General features: G+C 47.1%; 2 protein-coding genes across 5 annotated transcripts; one reads left to right on the forward strand and one right to left on the reverse strand.

The window, feature by feature from the left end:
• Positions 1-756: 756 nt before the first annotated feature.
• On the reverse strand, positions 757-13,494 carry ACAD8 (acyl-CoA dehydrogenase family member 8). Its single transcript, XM_003910983.5, has 11 exons — positions 13,281-13,494; positions 10,042-10,142; positions 9,437-9,606; positions 8,084-8,193; positions 7,626-7,702; positions 7,103-7,240; positions 5,689-5,824; positions 5,496-5,593; positions 4,992-5,144; positions 4,247-4,349; positions 757-1,808 (listed from the first exon to the last, which is right to left on the reverse strand). Exons 1-11 carry the CDS (start codon positions 13,387-13,389, stop codon positions 1,756-1,758), a joined length of 1,248 nt encoding a protein of 415 aa, XP_003911032.1. The 5' UTR covers positions 13,390-13,494; the 3' UTR covers positions 757-1,755.
• A 74-nt stretch (positions 13,495-13,568) lies between these two features.
• THYN1 (thymocyte nuclear protein 1) lies at positions 13,569-18,628 on the forward strand. 4 transcript variants are annotated; one of them, XM_009187707.3, is made up of 8 exons: positions 13,570-13,702; positions 14,071-14,147; positions 15,629-15,807; positions 16,567-16,635; positions 16,990-17,082; positions 17,655-17,750; positions 17,960-18,110; positions 18,432-18,628. In XM_009187707.3, the coding sequence occupies exons 2-8, from the start codon at positions 14,105-14,107 to the stop codon at positions 18,476-18,478; spliced, it is 678 nt and encodes a 225-aa protein (XP_009185971.1). In that variant the 5' UTR covers positions 13,570-13,702; positions 14,071-14,104; the 3' UTR covers positions 18,479-18,628. The 4 variants fall into 4 exon arrangements, with proteins under 4 accessions (XP_009185974.1, XP_009185971.1, XP_009185972.1 ...); XM_009187708.4 differs by having other exon boundaries at positions 13,581-13,687; XM_009187709.4 differs by having other exon boundaries at positions 13,608-13,702; positions 14,088-14,147.
• The last annotated feature ends 69 nt before the right edge of the window (positions 18,629-18,697 follow it).

Raw genomic sequence — 18,697 nt, forward strand, 5'->3', positions numbered from 1 at the left:
ACTCCCAAGTATTTAGGACTTCTGGCGCGAGCCACCATGCCTGACCACATACATTCTCATAAAAAGCTTAATTTGAATCCCTTCCTCCCTCATCGCTTTTATAGATTGTTGCCTTCTCAGCTTTATACAGATATATCATTACCTTGTAATACAGCTCTTAGTTCCTCTCTTAAATAAGGCCTTGGATGGCAGAAACACATTTTAAACTTTGTAGTATACCCACACCTTGTCCTCCTGCAGTGCCCAAAAGTTCCTTAGTGTGCATTCAAAAAAGATAGCATTTGTTGTTGCTACAGACACATATTTTGTTCTCTCTAAACATTGGCTTGTGGTTAATGTCTTGCGTATTTTTTTCAATGGGGATGAGGGGATAGAGTAATATAACGGTAAGTTATAACAGAGTTCCCCAGGCTGGGCACAGTGGCTCATGCTTGTAATCCCAGCACTTTGGGAGGCTGAGGTGGGCAGATAATTTGAGGCTAGGAGTTTCAGAGACCAGCCTGGTCAACATGGTGAAACCCTGTCTCTACTAAAAATACAAAAATTAGTCGGACGTGGTGGCTTGCGCCTGTAGCCCTGGCTACTTGTGAGGCTGAGGCATGAGAATTGCTTGAACCGCAGAGGCAGAAGTTGCAGTGAGCTGAGATTGCGCCACTGCACTCCAGCCTGGGCGACACGGCGAGACTCTGTTTCAAAAACAACAAAAACAAAAAGCAAACAAACAAACAAACAAAACAAGGTCTCCTAAAGTCCCCATCTTTGAATCTTACTTTAATTCTACTTTCACACATCATAAACAATGCTTAGTTTGCAAAGTTATTAATAATTAAAGGAGCTTGCTTTTTAAAAGCCAAACTGGACGAGTTTTATTATTCCAAAATCCAGTTAAGTGTTTAATCAAATATAATTAAACATTTAAAAATAGTTGTAAAGGCTTACAGATAAAATAAAAATCAACTTTAGTAGAACCAGAGGTGGTGAAGGATAGATTTATCACTGTGATTAAAAATATTTAAAAAGAGGCATAGCTTCAGAAAAGGAAACAAAAACTCAAAAAAAATTCAAAGTGTTTGTCATGAAGAGAAGCACTGCACACCATTCCTAGACCACAGGCTTCTTAATATGAAACCCAACGAATATTCAAAATTCGAAAGCCTCAGCCCTTGACATTTAGGCAGTCCAGAAGTAGAAATATACCCTGAATCACAGCTTAGGAGTAAGTTTCCCAAATATCCATTTTATCATGATTTACATTCAGAGGTGCGCTACCCAGAGAAACCTCCTGCATCTGCAGCTGTGGTACAGAAAACAACACGGACGGGAGGGCGTTCCCCCATTTCCCCTTCCCACACCTTTGCTCTAGAGTCAGGAAGAGCCTCAGTGAAAGTCCCCAGGCCCCTAGAGGAGGGATCCGGTGAACCAGCAAAGTGCAGACTAATCAAGATGAAGTGGATCCAAGAAAGGACTTTGGTTTGATGGTGAATCTTCACTGGTCACCTTTCTGGCATTAGGAAAACAAGGTAGTATGTGTTCTTCCCACATTTCTCATTGAGGCCAGCTCTTCTGGTTCCACTGGGGATTCTGCTCCAGTCTGAGACCCGATGCTGCTACCAACACACAGGGTGCAGGTCCTGCCCTAGAGGAGCTCAGCCCTGGGGTCTAATCCATGATCCCTTTGGAAGAAAGTGGCCCACATGGCACCACTCAACACTGACTGCGGTCGCACTGAACACCAGGCCAGAACAAGTGTGGGCTCTACTCCTGAAGCAGGCTTCTAGAGATCAGCATCCTCATCACTTCATTGCTACCTGTAAGAGGGAGGAAGAAGGAAGAATTTCATAGCAGCAAAGTCTGAGAGTTTAGTAAAGCTCTGACCAGGCTGCTCCAGGCCTAGCTCAGGGTAGCTGCAGATTTAAACCAGAATCATTGCTTTTAGCCTGGGAGAGATGAGATTTTTAGAGACTTCTCTACAAAGTACTGAAAAATGTCCAGAAATAATATTTACTTTTTAAAAAACTTACTGATAGTAAAAATGCTTATGTAAAGTTTAAAAAGGCAGAATAAAAACAGTATATACGAGATAATCCTAATTAAAATTAAAAATGTACCAACAAAGGCAGAGTAAAATGATTAAAAGGAGATATACCAAAATTACATTCTGGATGTGGAAACATGAGTGATTTTTTTTTTTACTTTTCTTTTTCCTTTTTTTTTTTTTTGAGACAGTCTTGCTCTGTTATCCAGGCTGGAGTGCAATGGTGTGATCTTGGCTCACTGCAAGCTCTGCCTCCCAGGTTCAAGCAATTCTCTTGCCTCAGCCTCCTGAGCAGCATGTGCCGCCACATCCAACTAATTTTTTTTATTTTTGTATTTTTTTTAGATGGAGTCTCACTGTCGCCCAGGCTGGAGTGCAACGGCACAATCTTGGCTCACCGCAACCTCTGCCTCCCTGGGTTCAAGTGATCTTCCTGCCTCAGCCTCCCGAGTAGCTGGGATTCCAGGCATGCACCACCACGCCCAGCTAATTTTTTGTATTTTTAGACAGTCGGGGCTTCACCAGGTTGGCCAGGCTGGTCTCGAACTCATGACCTTATATGATCCACCTGCCTCGGCCTCCCAAAGTGCTGGGATTACAGGCGTGAGCGACCAGGCCCGGCCAATTTTTTGTATTTTTAGTAGAGACGGGGTTTCGCCACATTGGCCAAGCTGGTCTCGAACTCCTGGCCTCAAGTGATCCACCCGCCTCAGCCTCCCAAATTGCTGGGATTACAGGCATAAGCTACCGCACCCAGCCTACTTTTCCTAATTTTATAAGGTTTTAACAATAAATACAAATTTCTTTGGTAATCAGAAAACTGATTTATAAAAGAACAAAAACATTTTCCCTGAAAGGAGGGTATTAATTATTTGCTTCACTTTTAGCAGTGGCCTTTAATGTAAAAAGAAATATAAACTCCCTCGAGCAATCAGTAGTTACATCGTCTCAAATAAAGCATAAATCGTAGATTTATCCAACAGTAAAGTCCATGATGAAACAAAGTGGTAAAGTGATAAATGTCCCAATTCTTTTATAAGTGGGTGATGGTGTGGCCTAAAATAAATGTTTTCCCGCTTATTATTGCAGGGTTGAGAGACAGTCAGAATGAAGGCAAAGTTTCCCATGCACACAAAGCTCTGTGAGAAAGCAATTCCAAGAGTAATGGAAGGACAAAGACTCCGGGGAATTCCGTGTGAACCCTGGCGACTGAGCCCATAAACATCTTTCTGGAATGAGGTTTGAAGCAAGCAGCCGTCTAACCTGGGGTAGCCTGTGACTCTGACATTAACACCAGAGTGGTGGGTCTCAATGTGTGGTTCTCAGACAAGCTGCGGCAACCTCACTTGAAGACTTGTTGGAGATACAAATTCCCAGGCCCACACTAGACCCTCTGGGGCAGAAGCTCTGGGGCTGAGGCCCGCAATCTGTGCTCCCATGCCCTCCAGGCGATTCCAGCACAGGCTGAGGTTTGCAAACAGTGCTGTGAAAGGGGCAGGGAAGCCTCATTATATAATGTTTCCAGCAAGGCAGCCTCACGTTGCTTCACTGAAGTCACTCGAAGAAGCCTCTGCTCCTCCCGCTTTTCCAAGAGTCGTGTCATTTCAAGACTTCCGCACTGGCTGTGGAGAGTGGAGACGGCCCGGCTCTGAGCCTGACCCCAGTGGCTTACGTGTTTCCTACACAGCATGTCTGTGACTACCAAGATACCCACATACTGATGGTTCATTTTATTGAAAAATACACTAGTAATATTGAGACAGGTATCTTTTAGGCCATCTGGCTGATAATCAATATAGAGCTACTGATGACCATACGGGCTCACATTCGCCCTGTACATCACTGTTCTTGGATCCCTGAGGACCACACACACTATCACCTTAGAGAAAACCACGGCTGTAGTTTTCAACATGCTTTCTCATCCATCATCTCAGTTCACCCTTCTCGCAAATCTACAGAAGAGCAATAGCAGAGTGATCGGATGCCCACCCACGGTGACGGAGCTGAGTCTCTGGGCTCCAGGCTGGAGCTGTTTTGTGCACCAAGCCCCTGCCAGAGCAGCTCTGTGGAAAGGGAGGGAGGAGGAAGCCTCGAGACAGACAGGGCTTGACTGGACCCTGAGGGCCGGGAGGCATGGGGACAGACACACTGGGGAAAGCAGCGATACCGCCCCCGTTCTGAAGGAAGAGAATAACCCCTGGCAATTTTTACCTTCTAGAATCTGGTGGACCCTGGAGTCCCGCATGTACTGCTGAACAGCGTAATCCTTCAGGTAGCCGTAGCCCCCGTGCATCTGTAAGGCCTGGTTGCAGATCTGCAGGGAGACAGGGATTAGACGTCTTGGACTCCGGGAAGACTGTGGAGCAAGCAGCTTCCCTTCCTACCCCAGCCCACGATCTGGCAGCCCGCCGTGAACTAATGAAAGAACCACAAACAGCCAAGCTCAAACAGGGCCTCCACATTCTGTATGGTCAGAGACAAGGAAGGTTCACCTACTAAACTTGTCAGTCCCCACCAGACAGGCGACTCTAAGCCCTCCGGCCCTCTGGCTTATTACCTGCCAGGCACACGCTGCCCCGGCCACCCCGGCTGGGCTAAGAAGTGGTTATGGTTCCCCTAGCGGCAGAGCAGCCTCAGTGTAGCTCCGCCCTGACAGTGTAAACACGGCAGAGCGCTACATTCGGGCTGCTGTGAACCCTCCAAAGGTGGTGTCTCACCCAGAACACAACCACACAACAGTGGCGTAATGAAGTGTGTGATGGCACGCAGCAGACCTGAAAGCCAGCGATGAGAGCTCCCACGCAGGCCGCTCCTGAGTTAATTTATATCCTGCAGCTTAAGGTGATCCCCGCGGCATCCCAGACGGCTTTGTTCCAAAGCTGACTCACGCCTCTCAAGACCCTGGGCCTGGCGGCTGTTCCCTGTCCACCCCGGCGGAGCCAGAGGAACCACTTACAGCAAAGCATTCATCTGTAGCAAAGAGCTTGGCCATGGAGCACAAGGCCACTGCCTCTTTCCTCTCTTCCTGCAGAGCCGCGGCTGCGTTGCGGATCATCAGCCGTGCGGCCACCAGCCTTGTTGCCATATCAGCCAGCATGAACTGCAAGTACTGCAGCACAGAGAGAAGAGAACCAGACAAGACTGAGGGGCTCAGACCAGCACCTGGTGCAGGAGCCTTGCTGAGACATCTCTAAGTGATCCAAAGCTTCACAGTCTCTTGCTTTTTCTACAGGAAATTTATTGCTTTATAAGTGCTAAGTCCACTTCACTCACCCAACACTCTAGTATCAGTAAAGATATCCTGAGAGAAGATGGACAGAAAGAAAGCACAAGCTCTGGCTAGGACAGTGGTGGGACTGGCAGAGGAATTTCCTGGCTTCTCTCCTAGAAAATGTGGGCCCTAGAGCAGGTCCCGGGCTGCAAAGAGTGGAAAGCCACGTGGAGGCAAGGGAGAGGTTACCTGGTTACTGGCCAGAGGCTCTCCAAACTGCTTCCGGACCTTGAGGTGGTCTCGGGTGAGGATGACAGAGGCGTGGGCAGCCCCCAGAGAGCAGGAAGCTAGAGGGGAAGAGCGCCGACGTTCCAACTGAGCTGCAAAACAGCACTGCCGGTCCCGGACTGCCACCTCCCTGCCGCACCCCTTCGTGTCTCACCAATATTGATCCTCCCTCCGTTCAGTCCTTTCACGGCAATGAGGAAGCCCTGCCCCTCGTCCCCAATTCTGTTGGCCAAAGGGACAGCACAGTCTTCGAAGATCACAGCTCGTGTTGGCTGGGAGTTCCACCCCACCTGGCAAAAATCAGGGACTGTGTGGCTGCCCAACAATCCAGCAGGTAGGGCCGCCTTCCCTGGAGACAGAAGCCTGTGAGGGATGGGTTTCAGCACCCGCGACTTAGACCCGCGAGAACTTAAAACGAGGAGAAAGAAAAAGTTCAGGTTTAAAGGCCTGTCAGCAGTCAGAAAGATATCTGTTTCAGCTAAACATTTCCGAACGTATTAAGAGAATCTACTTTCTAATGTCTACCCTACCTGACTTACAAACACTTCTCACAAATTCCTTCAGGATTGTGACACCAACTGCCCTCAATTTCAGTGCCTCTAATTGAAAACCACAAATTATCTAAAATCTAGTTCCTTTCTGGCTCTGAAAATATGACTGCCTTTACATCATTTCCTTGCTCTCTTTTGTTGATAGGATAAACTTCATTTCTAAGCCTTTTATTGAAGGTCTTCCTGCCCAGGAGTTAGCATGGGCTTTGCATGTGGGAGAAGCCTAGGAAATGGCTGCTGTGTTACCAGAGAAGGGGGTGTTAAGATGCATAACGCCTTGTAGTTATGGAGGATCAGGAAGGATCCTGTAGGAAAATATGGAAACCTGAGGAGCTGTGAGAGATACACTTAGGAGTCATTTCATCACCTGCCTTCTCTCACAAAGTCCCCCCATAACAGTACAAACTAGAGAGAGATGACCGCTTTCTGCATCTGGTCTAAACAATCTGAATGGGTCTTGAGCCCTTATTACCAATTACGGTTACGTAATCACAGGTCTCCTGTTCATGCCCTGGCCATGGCGGTTCTTCATCCCAGACGTGCCTTACTTTTCAAAGTACTTACAGTACCTAAGTGTCCTTCTTAGGTTGTGAAATACCCACAATGATCTCCAAGGAGTTTTACTTTATTTTTAATCACAGAAGACAAAGGGACCACGTGCCTTCCATTACTGAGACTTGTGGTCAATACCAGGTCCTCTCTGTGTCTCTTCCGGGAGCAGCAAACGTAAGAAGCTGGATAGGAACACAGGCCAAAAGCAGAGGCAGGAAGGTCGGAACACTGACTGACAGGTGGCTTGTAGACTTCACTGGCAAAAGCTGTCACTCTCCCCAGAGGCCTGGTGTTTAACAATGCCCTATTATATTTTATACGCTCCTGTTGAAAATCCTAATAGAAACAACTGCTTCGAAGGTAGGTTAGCAAGTATGCAAACCTGTTTTCTGAAATAGCGCAGGAGTTGGGCTGGTAGGTGGCAGTCTCATAACCTGACTTGTTTCCTGTTCGACAGCCACTCACCTTTTTCTCCTTCTTGCCAAAGCTGAGGCCAGGGGTCCCCTTCTCAACAACTACGCATGAGATGCCCTTGGGGCCTGGTCCTCCCGTTCGACACATGACCACATAGATGTCTGACTCGCCACCACCGCTGATGAAGGCCTGGAAGGGTAAAAGGGGTGCAAAAGGACCAGGGAATGCATGAGTTCTCACAGCATCTGGGAGCACCACTGGGGTCCTCCTAACAATAAGGTCTAATGGCACAGAGACTGAGGAAGGGTAAAAGGTAGCTGCAGTGACTGCAGAATCAGAGATACAGTTCAACAGAGTATTAAAAGGATAGACAAAAGTCAATGAAATGATCTGGAATCAGACTAGGAGAGAGAGAAACAGTGAGAATAAAGAAAGAGAAATGGGTCACAGGTTCTCTTCCCAACACATAAAAATCCTATGGGAGTATTAACGCACAGATGTGAAGGAACCAGAGGGTGCCAGGAGGAAGCTGGGAACAATTTCCAAGGTGCTCTGGAAGGACGCACACTAGTACCTTGGAGCCATTGAGGATGTAATGATCTCCCTGTTTCTTAGCGGAGGTCAGAAGAGAGGCAGCATCACTCCCGCTTCCTGAGGAGGGATGAAAAGGCAGCAGAGAGAAGCCGAGAAACTCAGTGAGGTCGAGGGAGCCCAGCACAATTCTGTCTCCTAGGAAATCTTCCCCAAACAGACACTGCTCAGAGTGTGCCGATGCAAAATCCAGGTGGCCAAAGGAACGCTCTGTGCTTGGTGGAAACTGCTCTTACCAGTCAGGCCACTGTCCACCTCCCAACACACCAGATAGGTCTCTTGGTCCTTGTGACATCAGGTCATAGGACTCTATCACTCCTCACCCAAACAGCTTCATAAACGGGCTCAACGTGTCAACAGGCTGGGAGGAGTGCTCGGTGACGCTGTCTGAGCAGGAAGCATCTCTCCCTGCTGTATCTCAGTGCAGTGTGGCAAACCCACCTGGTTCAGTGAGGCAGTAGGAAGCAAACTTCTCCATGGTACAGAGCGGTGGGCAAAATTTGTGCCTCTGTTCCTCATTTCCAAAGCTATCAATCATCCAGGCACACATGCTGACAGGTACACCAAGAAGAAAAGACATTGACAGAAATAAAGATGGGAAAGAAAAAAAATTGGGGGAGAAGGGGAGAGAGAACAAAGGGCAGGGCAGTAAAGCAGAAGAGTGGGAAGGGGAAAGTCACAACTGGGAAGATTCTTTAAAGGAAAAGGCTGGATTAAAACATATTCCTGGAATAAGAACTACCCAGAGATAACCAGGCTGAGGCACTTCTCACCAGGATGTCTGTACTACTTCTAGTCGGGTTACAGGAGCCTCTAAAAATCAGAGAGTTATACGTACTTTCTATGAGTAGTTTCTATTACTTTTCAACTCACTGGCAGTTCCATCTCCGGATTGAGGAAAAAAGTGAGGGGGCCAGGCGTGGTGGTTCACGTCTGTAATCCTAGCACTTTGGGAGGCTGAGGCAGGCGGATCACAAGGTCAGGAGTTTGAGACCAGCCTGACCAACATGGTGAAACACCATCTCTACTAAAAAATACAAAAAAATTAGCCAGGTGTGGTGGCGTGTGCCTGTAATCCCAGCTACTCAGGGGGCTGAGGCAGGAGAATCGCTTGAACCCAGGAGGCGGAGGTTGCAGTGAGCCAAAATCATGCCACTGCACTCTAGCCTGGGCGACAAAGCGAGACTCCGTCTTAAAAAAAAAAAAAAAAAAAAAAAAAAGAAAAGGGTGAGAGGACCCCGATCACTTTATTGGAGAAGTCTCCTAGTACCAGCTCAAAATAAGATTTCTGAGAAAGCTGGCTGACCTGATTCCCTAAGCAAAACACAGGACGACAGAATCAAGTCCAACAGGCAGCAGCAGACCTAGCGTGTACTTTTTTTTTTGTTTTGAGACGGAGTCTCACTCTGTCGCCCAGGCTGGAATACAGTGGTGCGATCTCAGCCCACTGCAAGCTCCGCCTCCTGGGTTCACGCCATTCTCCTGCCTCAGCCTCCCGAGTAGCTGGGACTACAGGTGCCCACCATCACGCCCGGCTAATTTTTTGTATTTTTAGTAGTGACGGGGTTTCACCATGTTGGCCAGGCTGGTCTCAAACTCCTGACCTCGTGATCCACCCGCCTCTGCCTCCCAAAGTGCTGGGATTACAGGCATGAGCCACTGCACCAGGCCCCTGTAAGTCCAGTTCCTTGAGGACACTCAGCCTCAAAAGATCAATCTTTTTCCTATGAATCTGAACTCTCACAGTCAGCCCATGTGGGTACTTCATTGTGCCTTCCAAGCTTGGGCACTCACTTGTGGATGCTCATATAGGCTGTGGTGCTGGTGCAGCCTGTAGCCAAGGCTTCAAAAATGACAGAGGTATCAAGCCGTGACAGTCCAGACCCACCCACATCTGTTTGTACGTAGACCCCTCCGAAGCCTAGCTGGGCTGCCTTCCGCATCACATCCACCGGGAACAGCTCCTATGTACAAAAGAGAGCAGGGTCATCAGCAACTGGTTCAGAGACGGCCTTCCTTTTAGAGGGTTCAATGAGGGGATTAGGGTGCTTGCACATGGGAGAGCACACGAATTCTCTTAACATGCCTGTTTGTCATCTTACAGTGGTTATCAGTTAACATGGGTCCTGTAAAAACTTTTTCTGGCATTAAGAAGTTTCTTTTTATTATCGATAGAACTGCCTTAGTTTTATATCCAAATCTTTATTCAAGTAACAAAAAAGAGTTATGTACAAGATGATCAGGATGCCTTCTAGGAAAAATCATCCACTACCATATTCTTACTTGCAGTAAGAGTTGGTAAGTGGAGGAGACATTTAACACTTAGATTATTAGGAGACGAAGATAAAGGTCTGCCTGAGACATCTGTTAGAACGTCTAAGCACAAGAAAAACTCCTACCTTCTGGTCCCACTCTGCCATATTTGGAGCCATCTCCCGGGCAGCAAAGTCAAAGGCCACTTTCTGAAATTCCTTCTGCTCTTCATTAAGTCCCAGGGAAGCTGTGGGCAGGATTTTGCATATACTCAGTTCCAGGGCAGGGTCAGGGAAGAGTTGCCAACAAGAAGCATGAAGCTATGAAACTGGATCTACTGTAGTATTTCCCATACACAGTACAGCCTTTAACAGCTAGAGAATGGCATATTCTATCATTATTCCACTTGTCATATGGAGAAAGGACAGTTCTCACACACATCCAGATCCACCTAGAACAGGATAGGGGACTTCCAGACATCTCTTATCCTAGACACTTAGTAAAATGCAGTTGTAGACCCAGAGGTCGAGGCCACAGTGCTAGAATTTTGGTTATTATAACTGGCACTAAAGAGCACTATGGGCCGGGCGTGATGGTTCACGCCTGTAATCCCAGCACTTTAGGAGGCCAAGGTGGGCAGATCACCTGAGGTCAGGAGCTCGAGACCAGCCTGGCCAACATGGAAAAACCCCACCTCTACTAAAAATACAAAATTAGCCGGGCGTGGTGGCACATGCCTGTAATCCCAGCTACTTGGGAGGGTGAAAAAGGAGAATCGCTTTAACCAGGGAGGCGGAGATTGCAGTGAGCTGAGATCGCGTCATTGCACTCTAGCCTGGGGACAGAGCAAGACTCTGTTTCAAAAAAAAAAAAAAAAAAACAAGAAAAAAGAGCATTATGGGAAGACTATGGTGCCACACTTGACAATAATTTACTTCAGTGCCTACAAGCGATGCAGTCCTTACAAAAGAACACAAGTGCAGGTGCCAGAGTCTGTTCCTCGGGACAAATCCGGGCATCAGTAATGGCTGGCTATGCAAACCTGGAGAGGGTACCGTGTTTTGTGATCAGTACTCTCATTAAAACAGGAAAGTCAGAAATCAAGAGTTCTGAGGATTAATCATCGGGCTGCCTTGAGAAGCTCAGAGCAGAAACCTATGTTGGGTATTACTCTCACGAGCAGAGTTAGGGATAAACAACTCATGGTTGTCTGACCGGGGTCAGGCCATTTATTCACACAATTTTGTACAAGAGTTGCTGTTGCTGTAGACCATGGCTCAAAGATCATTCCCAAAAGAATGTTTATTGGGTGTTTACTAGGTAGCAGTGCTGGGGTTACAAAAATAAATATGATCCGGCCAAGCGCGGTGGCTCACGCCTGTAATCCCAGCCCTTGGGGAGGCCAAGGCAGGTGGATCACTTGAGGTCAGGAGTTCAAGACCAGCTTGTCCAACATGGTAAAACCCTGTCTCTACTAAAAATATAAAAATTAGCTGGGCATGGTAGAGTGTGTCTGTAATCCCAGCTACTTGGGAGACTGAGGCACAAGAATTGCTTGAACCCGGGAGGCAGAGGTTGCAGTGAGCTGAGATTGCACCACTGTACTCCAGCCTGGGCGACAGAGCAAGACTCCATCTCAAAAAAGTAAATAAAAAGATCCATTCACACAAAGGATGACCTCAATGGTAATAATGCATTTTATTTCAATCCTAGCAAGAGTTCATTAAATGCTAACAAATCTTCTTCTGTAAATAGCTACTTCCTAAAACAAATAGTTCAAGGAACCACAGGCTTAAGAAATAAATCTGAGTTGCAGTCTATTGGAAGTAAATAGTTTAATGGAAATCATATGCATAAGTAAACACGACATAACTACGTAAGTTCCCAGAAGAAAATACACTATAAAAAAAAAACAAATACCACCACTCATGAACTTTGCCAGTTACTAGCAGAGTTCAAGATGCCAATAGATACAGACTAAAGAGGTAAAGCTAAATAGAAAAACAGTCCAAATGAAATGGGAAAAGCCTTTTACTGCAGAGCAACTCAAGTGTAAGCAAGATGCAAACAACAAAACCCACCTCTAAATAATTCCTTATCTGCTTTGGTATCAATCAGGGTAATCTTGGTTATCAAATTCTAAGTGCTAGGACAGGGCAGCACCTCTTGAATGAATTTTAAGACATGGAGAAGAAAACAGTATTCTATGCCTTACTGTACTTTATAGATCTGATGTCTAAGGGACTTATTCTGTTGTAAAGAAAATTGTCATTTATTTAAAATAAATTAAAAATATTTTAGAAGAAAAAAGTGTTTATAAAGGTGCTTGGCAGAGAAGTCACAAACTGGCCGGGTCTCCACCACTCCTTGTTACATTCACATTATTGTTTAGAGCCTAAAGACACTCAAGTTTGTCGGCCCCGGTAAAGTCTCTCACTTGCAGTAATAATTATTTTTCCTGCATGAGTTTCAACACTAAAAGTGTCTTATAGCCAGAGGTATTAAGATACCACATCTTTGTGTGTGAGCAAATCTTGTATGACCTGGAACTCTTGTTCAGCTGCCACCATCAGTACCCAGCCAGCTTCTTACATTCTCACTACCTTTATGACCCACTGTTATGAATTTAAAAACCAACGAGCCCAACAACAACAACAAAGTCCCAAGTTTCTTCATTTCTCTTTTTTTTTTTTTTTTTGAGACGGAGTCTCGCTCTGTCGCCCAGGCTGGAGTACAGTGGCCGGATCTCAGCTCACTGCAAGCTCCGCCTCCCGGGTTCCCGCTATTCTCCTGCCTCAGCCTCCCGAGTAGCTGGGACTACAGGCGCCGCCACCTCGCCCGGCTAGTTTTTTGTATTTTTTAGTAGAGACGGGGTTTCACCGTGTTAGCCAGGATGGTCTCGATCTCCTGACCTCGTGATCCGCCCGTCTCGGCCTCCCAAAGTGCTGGGATTACAGGCTTGAGCCACCGTGCCCGGCTAAGTTTCTTCATTTCTCTAAGCACCCGAGGGTGACCGGCCGCAGGAGGACCCGGGCGGGGGTGACGGGCCGGAGGGGGACCCGGGCGGGGGTGACGGGCCGGAGGGGGGCCCGGGCGGGGGTGACGGAGCAGATGGGGACCTGGATGGTGGTGACCGACCGGAGGGGGCAGCCCGGCGGGGGTGACCGGCCGGAGTGGGAAGACGGGCCGGCGGTGACGGGTCGGAGCTGGGAGCCGGGCCGGGGATGAGCGGCCGGAGTAGAGAGCCAGGCCGGGGGAGTGACTGGCCGGAAGGGGAGCTGACGCCGGGTGGCCTGGATGGAGCGGGGAGACTGCAGTCCCTCGCGGACATATGTCCGCCAGGGCTCTGGACACCTGTCCTCCTGCCCGCCCAGGAGATCCTTACGGTCGATGCATGAGCTCAAGCTCCGGTGGCCGGTCTGGACGAGGGCCCGGAGACCGCCGGGAAGGCAGCCGAGGCTCGCCCCGAGGCGCCGGCAGCCTGTCCCCAACATCGTCACTGCAGCTTCGCGTTCAGCTAAAGCCCTGAAAGCCTCCGACCTCCGCTGCGCTCTCACTAGCTGTGCTAGCGACCGGGCATCGTCTGCCCCACTGCACCCTGGGGGTTGTAGTCCTCCCACGAGCCCTGACAAACCACGTGCAAGGTGGGCTCCAAAGGGGGCCACGACTACAATTCCCAGAAGTCCTCGGGGCCTCGGCGCCGCAGAGTCGCACCGCCCACCTAGCGCCGCGGGGTTACGCTGCACAGCCTCCGGCGCGGGGGAGGCGGACCGCGGTCACGTCTGCAGAGTGGTGGGTTTGCAGCCGGTAAATTACTTTATCATCTATGTTGTCCGTTCAGTTGCTCCTCATAATTAGCAAGGATAACAAGGTAACACAAGGCTTACTTACATTCACCCAACAGAAGTGTCTCTGTGGAGCCACTTCCCAGTGAACTGCATACTGAGAGAGGGGTCCCTGGATGAGGACCAAGCAAGGAACCGAGAAGAGTTTAGGGGCAGGTTATGCGAGACGGAAATGGCGCAGATAACGGAGGGAAGGATTTGAGGGGCTCAAACAGTGTCTGTGTTTCGCAAGAGTTGGAGACATTCTAGGCTGCCTCTCGTTGCCCCCATCTCGCTCTCCGCGGGTTTTGGAGGACATTAGATTCTTTCTTGTATCTCCGTTGATTCCAGAATCTTCCGCACTTCAGTCCCCTGCAGGGTGACCATGTCGAGACCTCGGAAGAGGCTGGCTGGGACTTCTGGTTCAGGTGAGCTGCCCCCAGGCTGCACAGAGGCAGCTCAAGAAAGAACCTTTCTCGAAGAACGTGTTTAATACTCTTCATTTTTCACTCCCTGCTTGTTGAGAGAACCCTTTGTGATTTTTTATTAACTTATCCTTAATCACTCTCCATCTTCTTTACGTGTCTCACCAAGCTCCTACTTAAGAGTTACTTTTTCTTGTTTATTCAGGCAATGTTTGTGACGCACAGACTGTTTGCGATACCAGGTGGCGGGTAAACTGCAAACGTGCTGGGGTTCAGGGGAATGGATTGCTACGGTTGTGGAGGGAGGAATCACAGGAAGGCCTGGAGAAGGACGTGTAATTTGAGCCCAGCCTTGAAGAATGGGAGACTTTCCATGGGCAAAGTTTAGTACTAAGAAAACGTGAGGTCGTTTTTATACTCACAAAGATGGATGGCACTCTAAGTGGATGGAGGAGGAGGAACATTGGAAGGTGCAGGAAGTACCTCTTTTGGTAATGACAGGGGTTCCAGATACACTACAGTACGTTGCAGTTATGTATCAATATGTGGTGTTTGCAGTGTGCCTGTTAACTAAGGGGCCATCAGGAAACTAGGTTAGGAAGGTATACTGGGTTCAGAGCATTAGATATCCATAAATAATATTTAATGACGATGTAGGGACTTTGACTAAATTCAGAGGCAGTATAGTTATTCAGTAGCTTCAGACAGACCTCAGTGACAGGTGCTGACCTCATATCTTGACTCCGCCATTACTGGATGTGTGATCTGGAGCATGCTTCCCAGATGAAGAGTACAACATCTCACAGGTTATGTAGATAAACCGAGTTAAGGTTAGGGTAACACACAGACCTTGGGCCCTGTCATATAGTAATCAAACTTAGCTACTGAATGCCTACTGTGTTCCAGGCACATTCTAATTGTCTTGGGATGAAATCGAATCATCACCATTTCTACAATGTCCTGAATGAACTGTTTCTTTCAACTGTTATTGGCACCTTCAAGGAGCAGAAAGGAGACGGGCCATGAGCCACAGTGAGCAAGAGGGGAAGAAGCATGAGATGAGAATAATAATGCTTTTAGTGAGCATTTATTGTAATGCCAGGCATTGTCTAGGCCTTTTGTATTATCTCATTTAAGCTTCAAAATAGTTGCAAGTAGGTGCTTAGTTTCCTTTTTCCTATGCAAAGGCATAGCAGAGAGAGTGAGGAAAGGAAAACATTGACTACTGCCAGGACCTTTAATCCTGAACAGCCCTGTAAGGTGTTCTTATCCTACTGAATACATAACCCAGAAGATATCCTGTAAGGTAGGTATTGTCTAATTTTTATAGATAAGGAAAGCTTCTTAATGGTAAGATTAAGGTCCTGCAGCTAGTAATGGATCCATGATTTGAATCCAGGCCTGACTCCAAAGCGTAAGCTTTTTCCATTATGAAACATTGCCTCTAAGAAGCATGATCTTTTCTTTTGCTTCTCCTGTTGCAGACAAGGGACTCTCAGGAAAACGCACCAAAACTGAGAACTCAGGTGAGGCATTAGCTGAAGTGGAGGACTCCAACCCTCAGAAGACTTCAGCCACTAAAAACTGTGTGAAGAATCTAAGCAGCCACTGGCTGATGAAGTCAGAGCCAGAGAGCCGACTAGAGAAAGGTGTAGATGTGAAGGTGAGATCCTTGACCTGTCTCCAGTCCCTTCATGGTGGTTTTTAAATGGGGTTCCATCCCCAGCTTCTCTTTGAAGGGTAGGAAAAAGGTAAAAATGAATAAAATCGGCACGGTTTATTATCATCAACTGGTTTATGAACCTATCTAGGGCAGGGGTTGGCTAACTTTTGCTACAAAGGGCCAGACAGTAAATTTCGTAGGCTTGTGCGTGTTAGTCTGTGTTGCAACCCTGCCCTTGTAGCAAGAGAGTGGCCAGAGATAATACATAAACAGCTGTGGTTGTGTTAAAGTTCAACTGTATTCACAAAATCCAGCATGGGGTTAGATTTGCCCTGAAGGCTGTAGTTTGCCAACCTCAATCTTAGGTTACCTTTCTCTGACCACCTGCTATGCTCCTAGGTGTCTCCCTGCCAACAGCTGATGTATATTTCAGGGAATTTAATATAGCCTGGGAAAAATATAAGCAGAAATATTATAGAAGAAATATAAAGTGAAATGCAAGTATCCAGCAGATTACTTTATCATCTAGATTATCCATTCAGCTAATCCTCATAATTAGCAAGGATAACAAGGTAACACAAGGCTTACTTATATTCACCCAACAAAAGTGTCTCTGTGGAGCCACTTCCCAGTGAACTACGTATTTCCTCTATAGCCAGTGGCCCCTCTCACTGTTGGGGAAGGAACTGTCTGCTTCCATATATGCTTACTAACTGGCCAAGGATTGTTTAATGATTGAATTTATTTTCTCTTGCCTAGTTCAGCATTGAGGATCTCAAAGCACAGCCCAAACAGACAACATGCTGGGATGGTGTTCGTAACTACCAGGTAAGAGGGTAAGGAGGAGGTTCCCTGAGACCCAGGTGGGATAAATGCCTGCCTCCTCCTCATGACTTACTCAGTAGCAGAACCTCTTGGCCAAGGTTGCCTTTTTCAGAACCAAACCTGATAATGTATTTAAAAATGCCTTAAGTATGCCGCATGAAATTTGCAATTTGCCTGTGTTCTGGCCAGTGTCCTGGTAAAAGTCTGGGTGTCCTGGCAAAGGAGAAGGACTTTCTAATGAATTGAGAAGTGCAAACAAGAAAAACCCATCTATTAAAAGCAGACTTGATGTCTGCTAAAAGCTAGACCTTTCCAGCTGATGGGAGGATACTTACTCTTTCTTCTCCCCTGAGACAGGCTCGGAACTTCCTTAGAGCCATGAAGCTAGGAGAAGAAGCCTTCTTCTACCATAGCAACTGCAAAGAGCCAGGCATCGCAGGACTTATGAAGGTTAGTTGGACAGGTTTTTGTGTGAATCCCTTTCCCTCCAGGGAGACTAACTTAAGTAGATATAAAGGGATACACCTTAATTAGGTAACAAAAAAGTACACTCCCCCCCCACCCCATCCCCTTGTACAGGAGTAGGGAAAAACTGCCCTGGCCCGTCCCTGTATGACAACAACTGAAAACAAAGCAGGCCTTCATTTCAGGTCCCACCAGCAGACTTCACTCCACCTCTAAGTCTTGATCTCACTTGAAAACAGGCCTGATGGTAGCTCCTCCAAGCTTATCAGGATAAAATTACTAACTGTGCAGGTGGGAAAAAAACAGTGGTACCAGTAATAACCTTTGCCATTTGTTTTTAGAGCATATTTTTAAGATTTTTGTAAAAACAGAGTTGATTTCCTAGTCTATATATTAGACTTTATATTATTTCCAAATTTCTGAGCCCCCATTGGCTCTACAGCAAGGCAGATGGGGTAAGAATGTTCAGGGTAAGAAATGAAAGTTGGATATGGATTAAAGATTGGCTGTGGAGCTAACTGCAGGCAAATGATTCAAAACTTTTGTTTTGGTTTCAGATTGTGAAAGAGGCTTACCCAGACCACACACAGTTTGAGAAAAACAATCCCCATTATGACCCATCTAGCAAAGAGGACAACCCTAAGTGGTCCATGGTAAAGACTCTGCTTTCCATTTCATGACAGGGGAAGGATGAACAAGGGGAGGAAGATGATTGGGCTGACTGTAGGTCAAGGTACACAGCCCGGCACTTACACAGATGAGGTGATACTGACGAGATAGGAGCTTCCTGCAGGCGGTTAAAAATACAGTGGGCAGAGTCAGCCTAGACACATCTTTCTATCATGTACACTATTGTCACTAGGTGGATGTACAGTTTGTTCGGATGATGAAGCGTTTCATTCCCCTGGCTGAGCTCAAATCCTATCATCAAGCTCACAAAGCTACTGGTGGCCCCTTAAAAAATATGACTCTCTTCAGTCGCCAGAGATTATCAATCCAACCCCTGACCCAAGGTAAGAGTGGGCCCTCTCCTATATCGTCCGTATACCAGAATGACCTCATGAATTCCCACTTACTAGCTGATGAAACTTGGGCATGGTACTTCACCTTTCTGTCAGCATCCTCACCTGTAACATCCATGAGGGAGGGAATGTGGCCTGAGTTACCTGTTAGTATTACCCAGTACTCTACAGAGCTTGGCACCTGGTAAATAGTTTTGAACGAATGACTGCTCGCCTTAGCACCACGTAAAATGTACCTGTGCCTGGCACAACTTTCCTGTTCAAGAGGAGACATTAATACCTAATTCTTCCTTTTTCCTTTTTTTTTAATAGAAGAGTTTGATTTTGTTTTGAGCCTGGAGGAAAAGGAACCAAGTTAACTGAGATATTACTGCTGGAATGGGCAAGAAATTACTCCAAGACAAAAGAAGGTGGGTGGGGGGGGGCTTGCTTGTTATGCTCACCTGGGCTTGTGTAGCTAAGTAGTTTTTGTGTACTTTTTTCAATAAAATAATATCAAAGTTGAAAAATTTTTCTTCTAAAACCACACTGAGTGCAGTGGGATACCCCCCAGCTGCAGACCTCTTACCTCCAGGCGG

Source organism: Papio anubis, chromosome 12 (genome assembly GCF_008728515.1).
Source record: "Papio anubis isolate 15944 chromosome 12, Panubis1.0, whole genome shotgun sequence".
Lineage (NCBI taxonomy): Eukaryota > Metazoa > Chordata > Mammalia > Primates > Cercopithecidae > Papio > Papio anubis.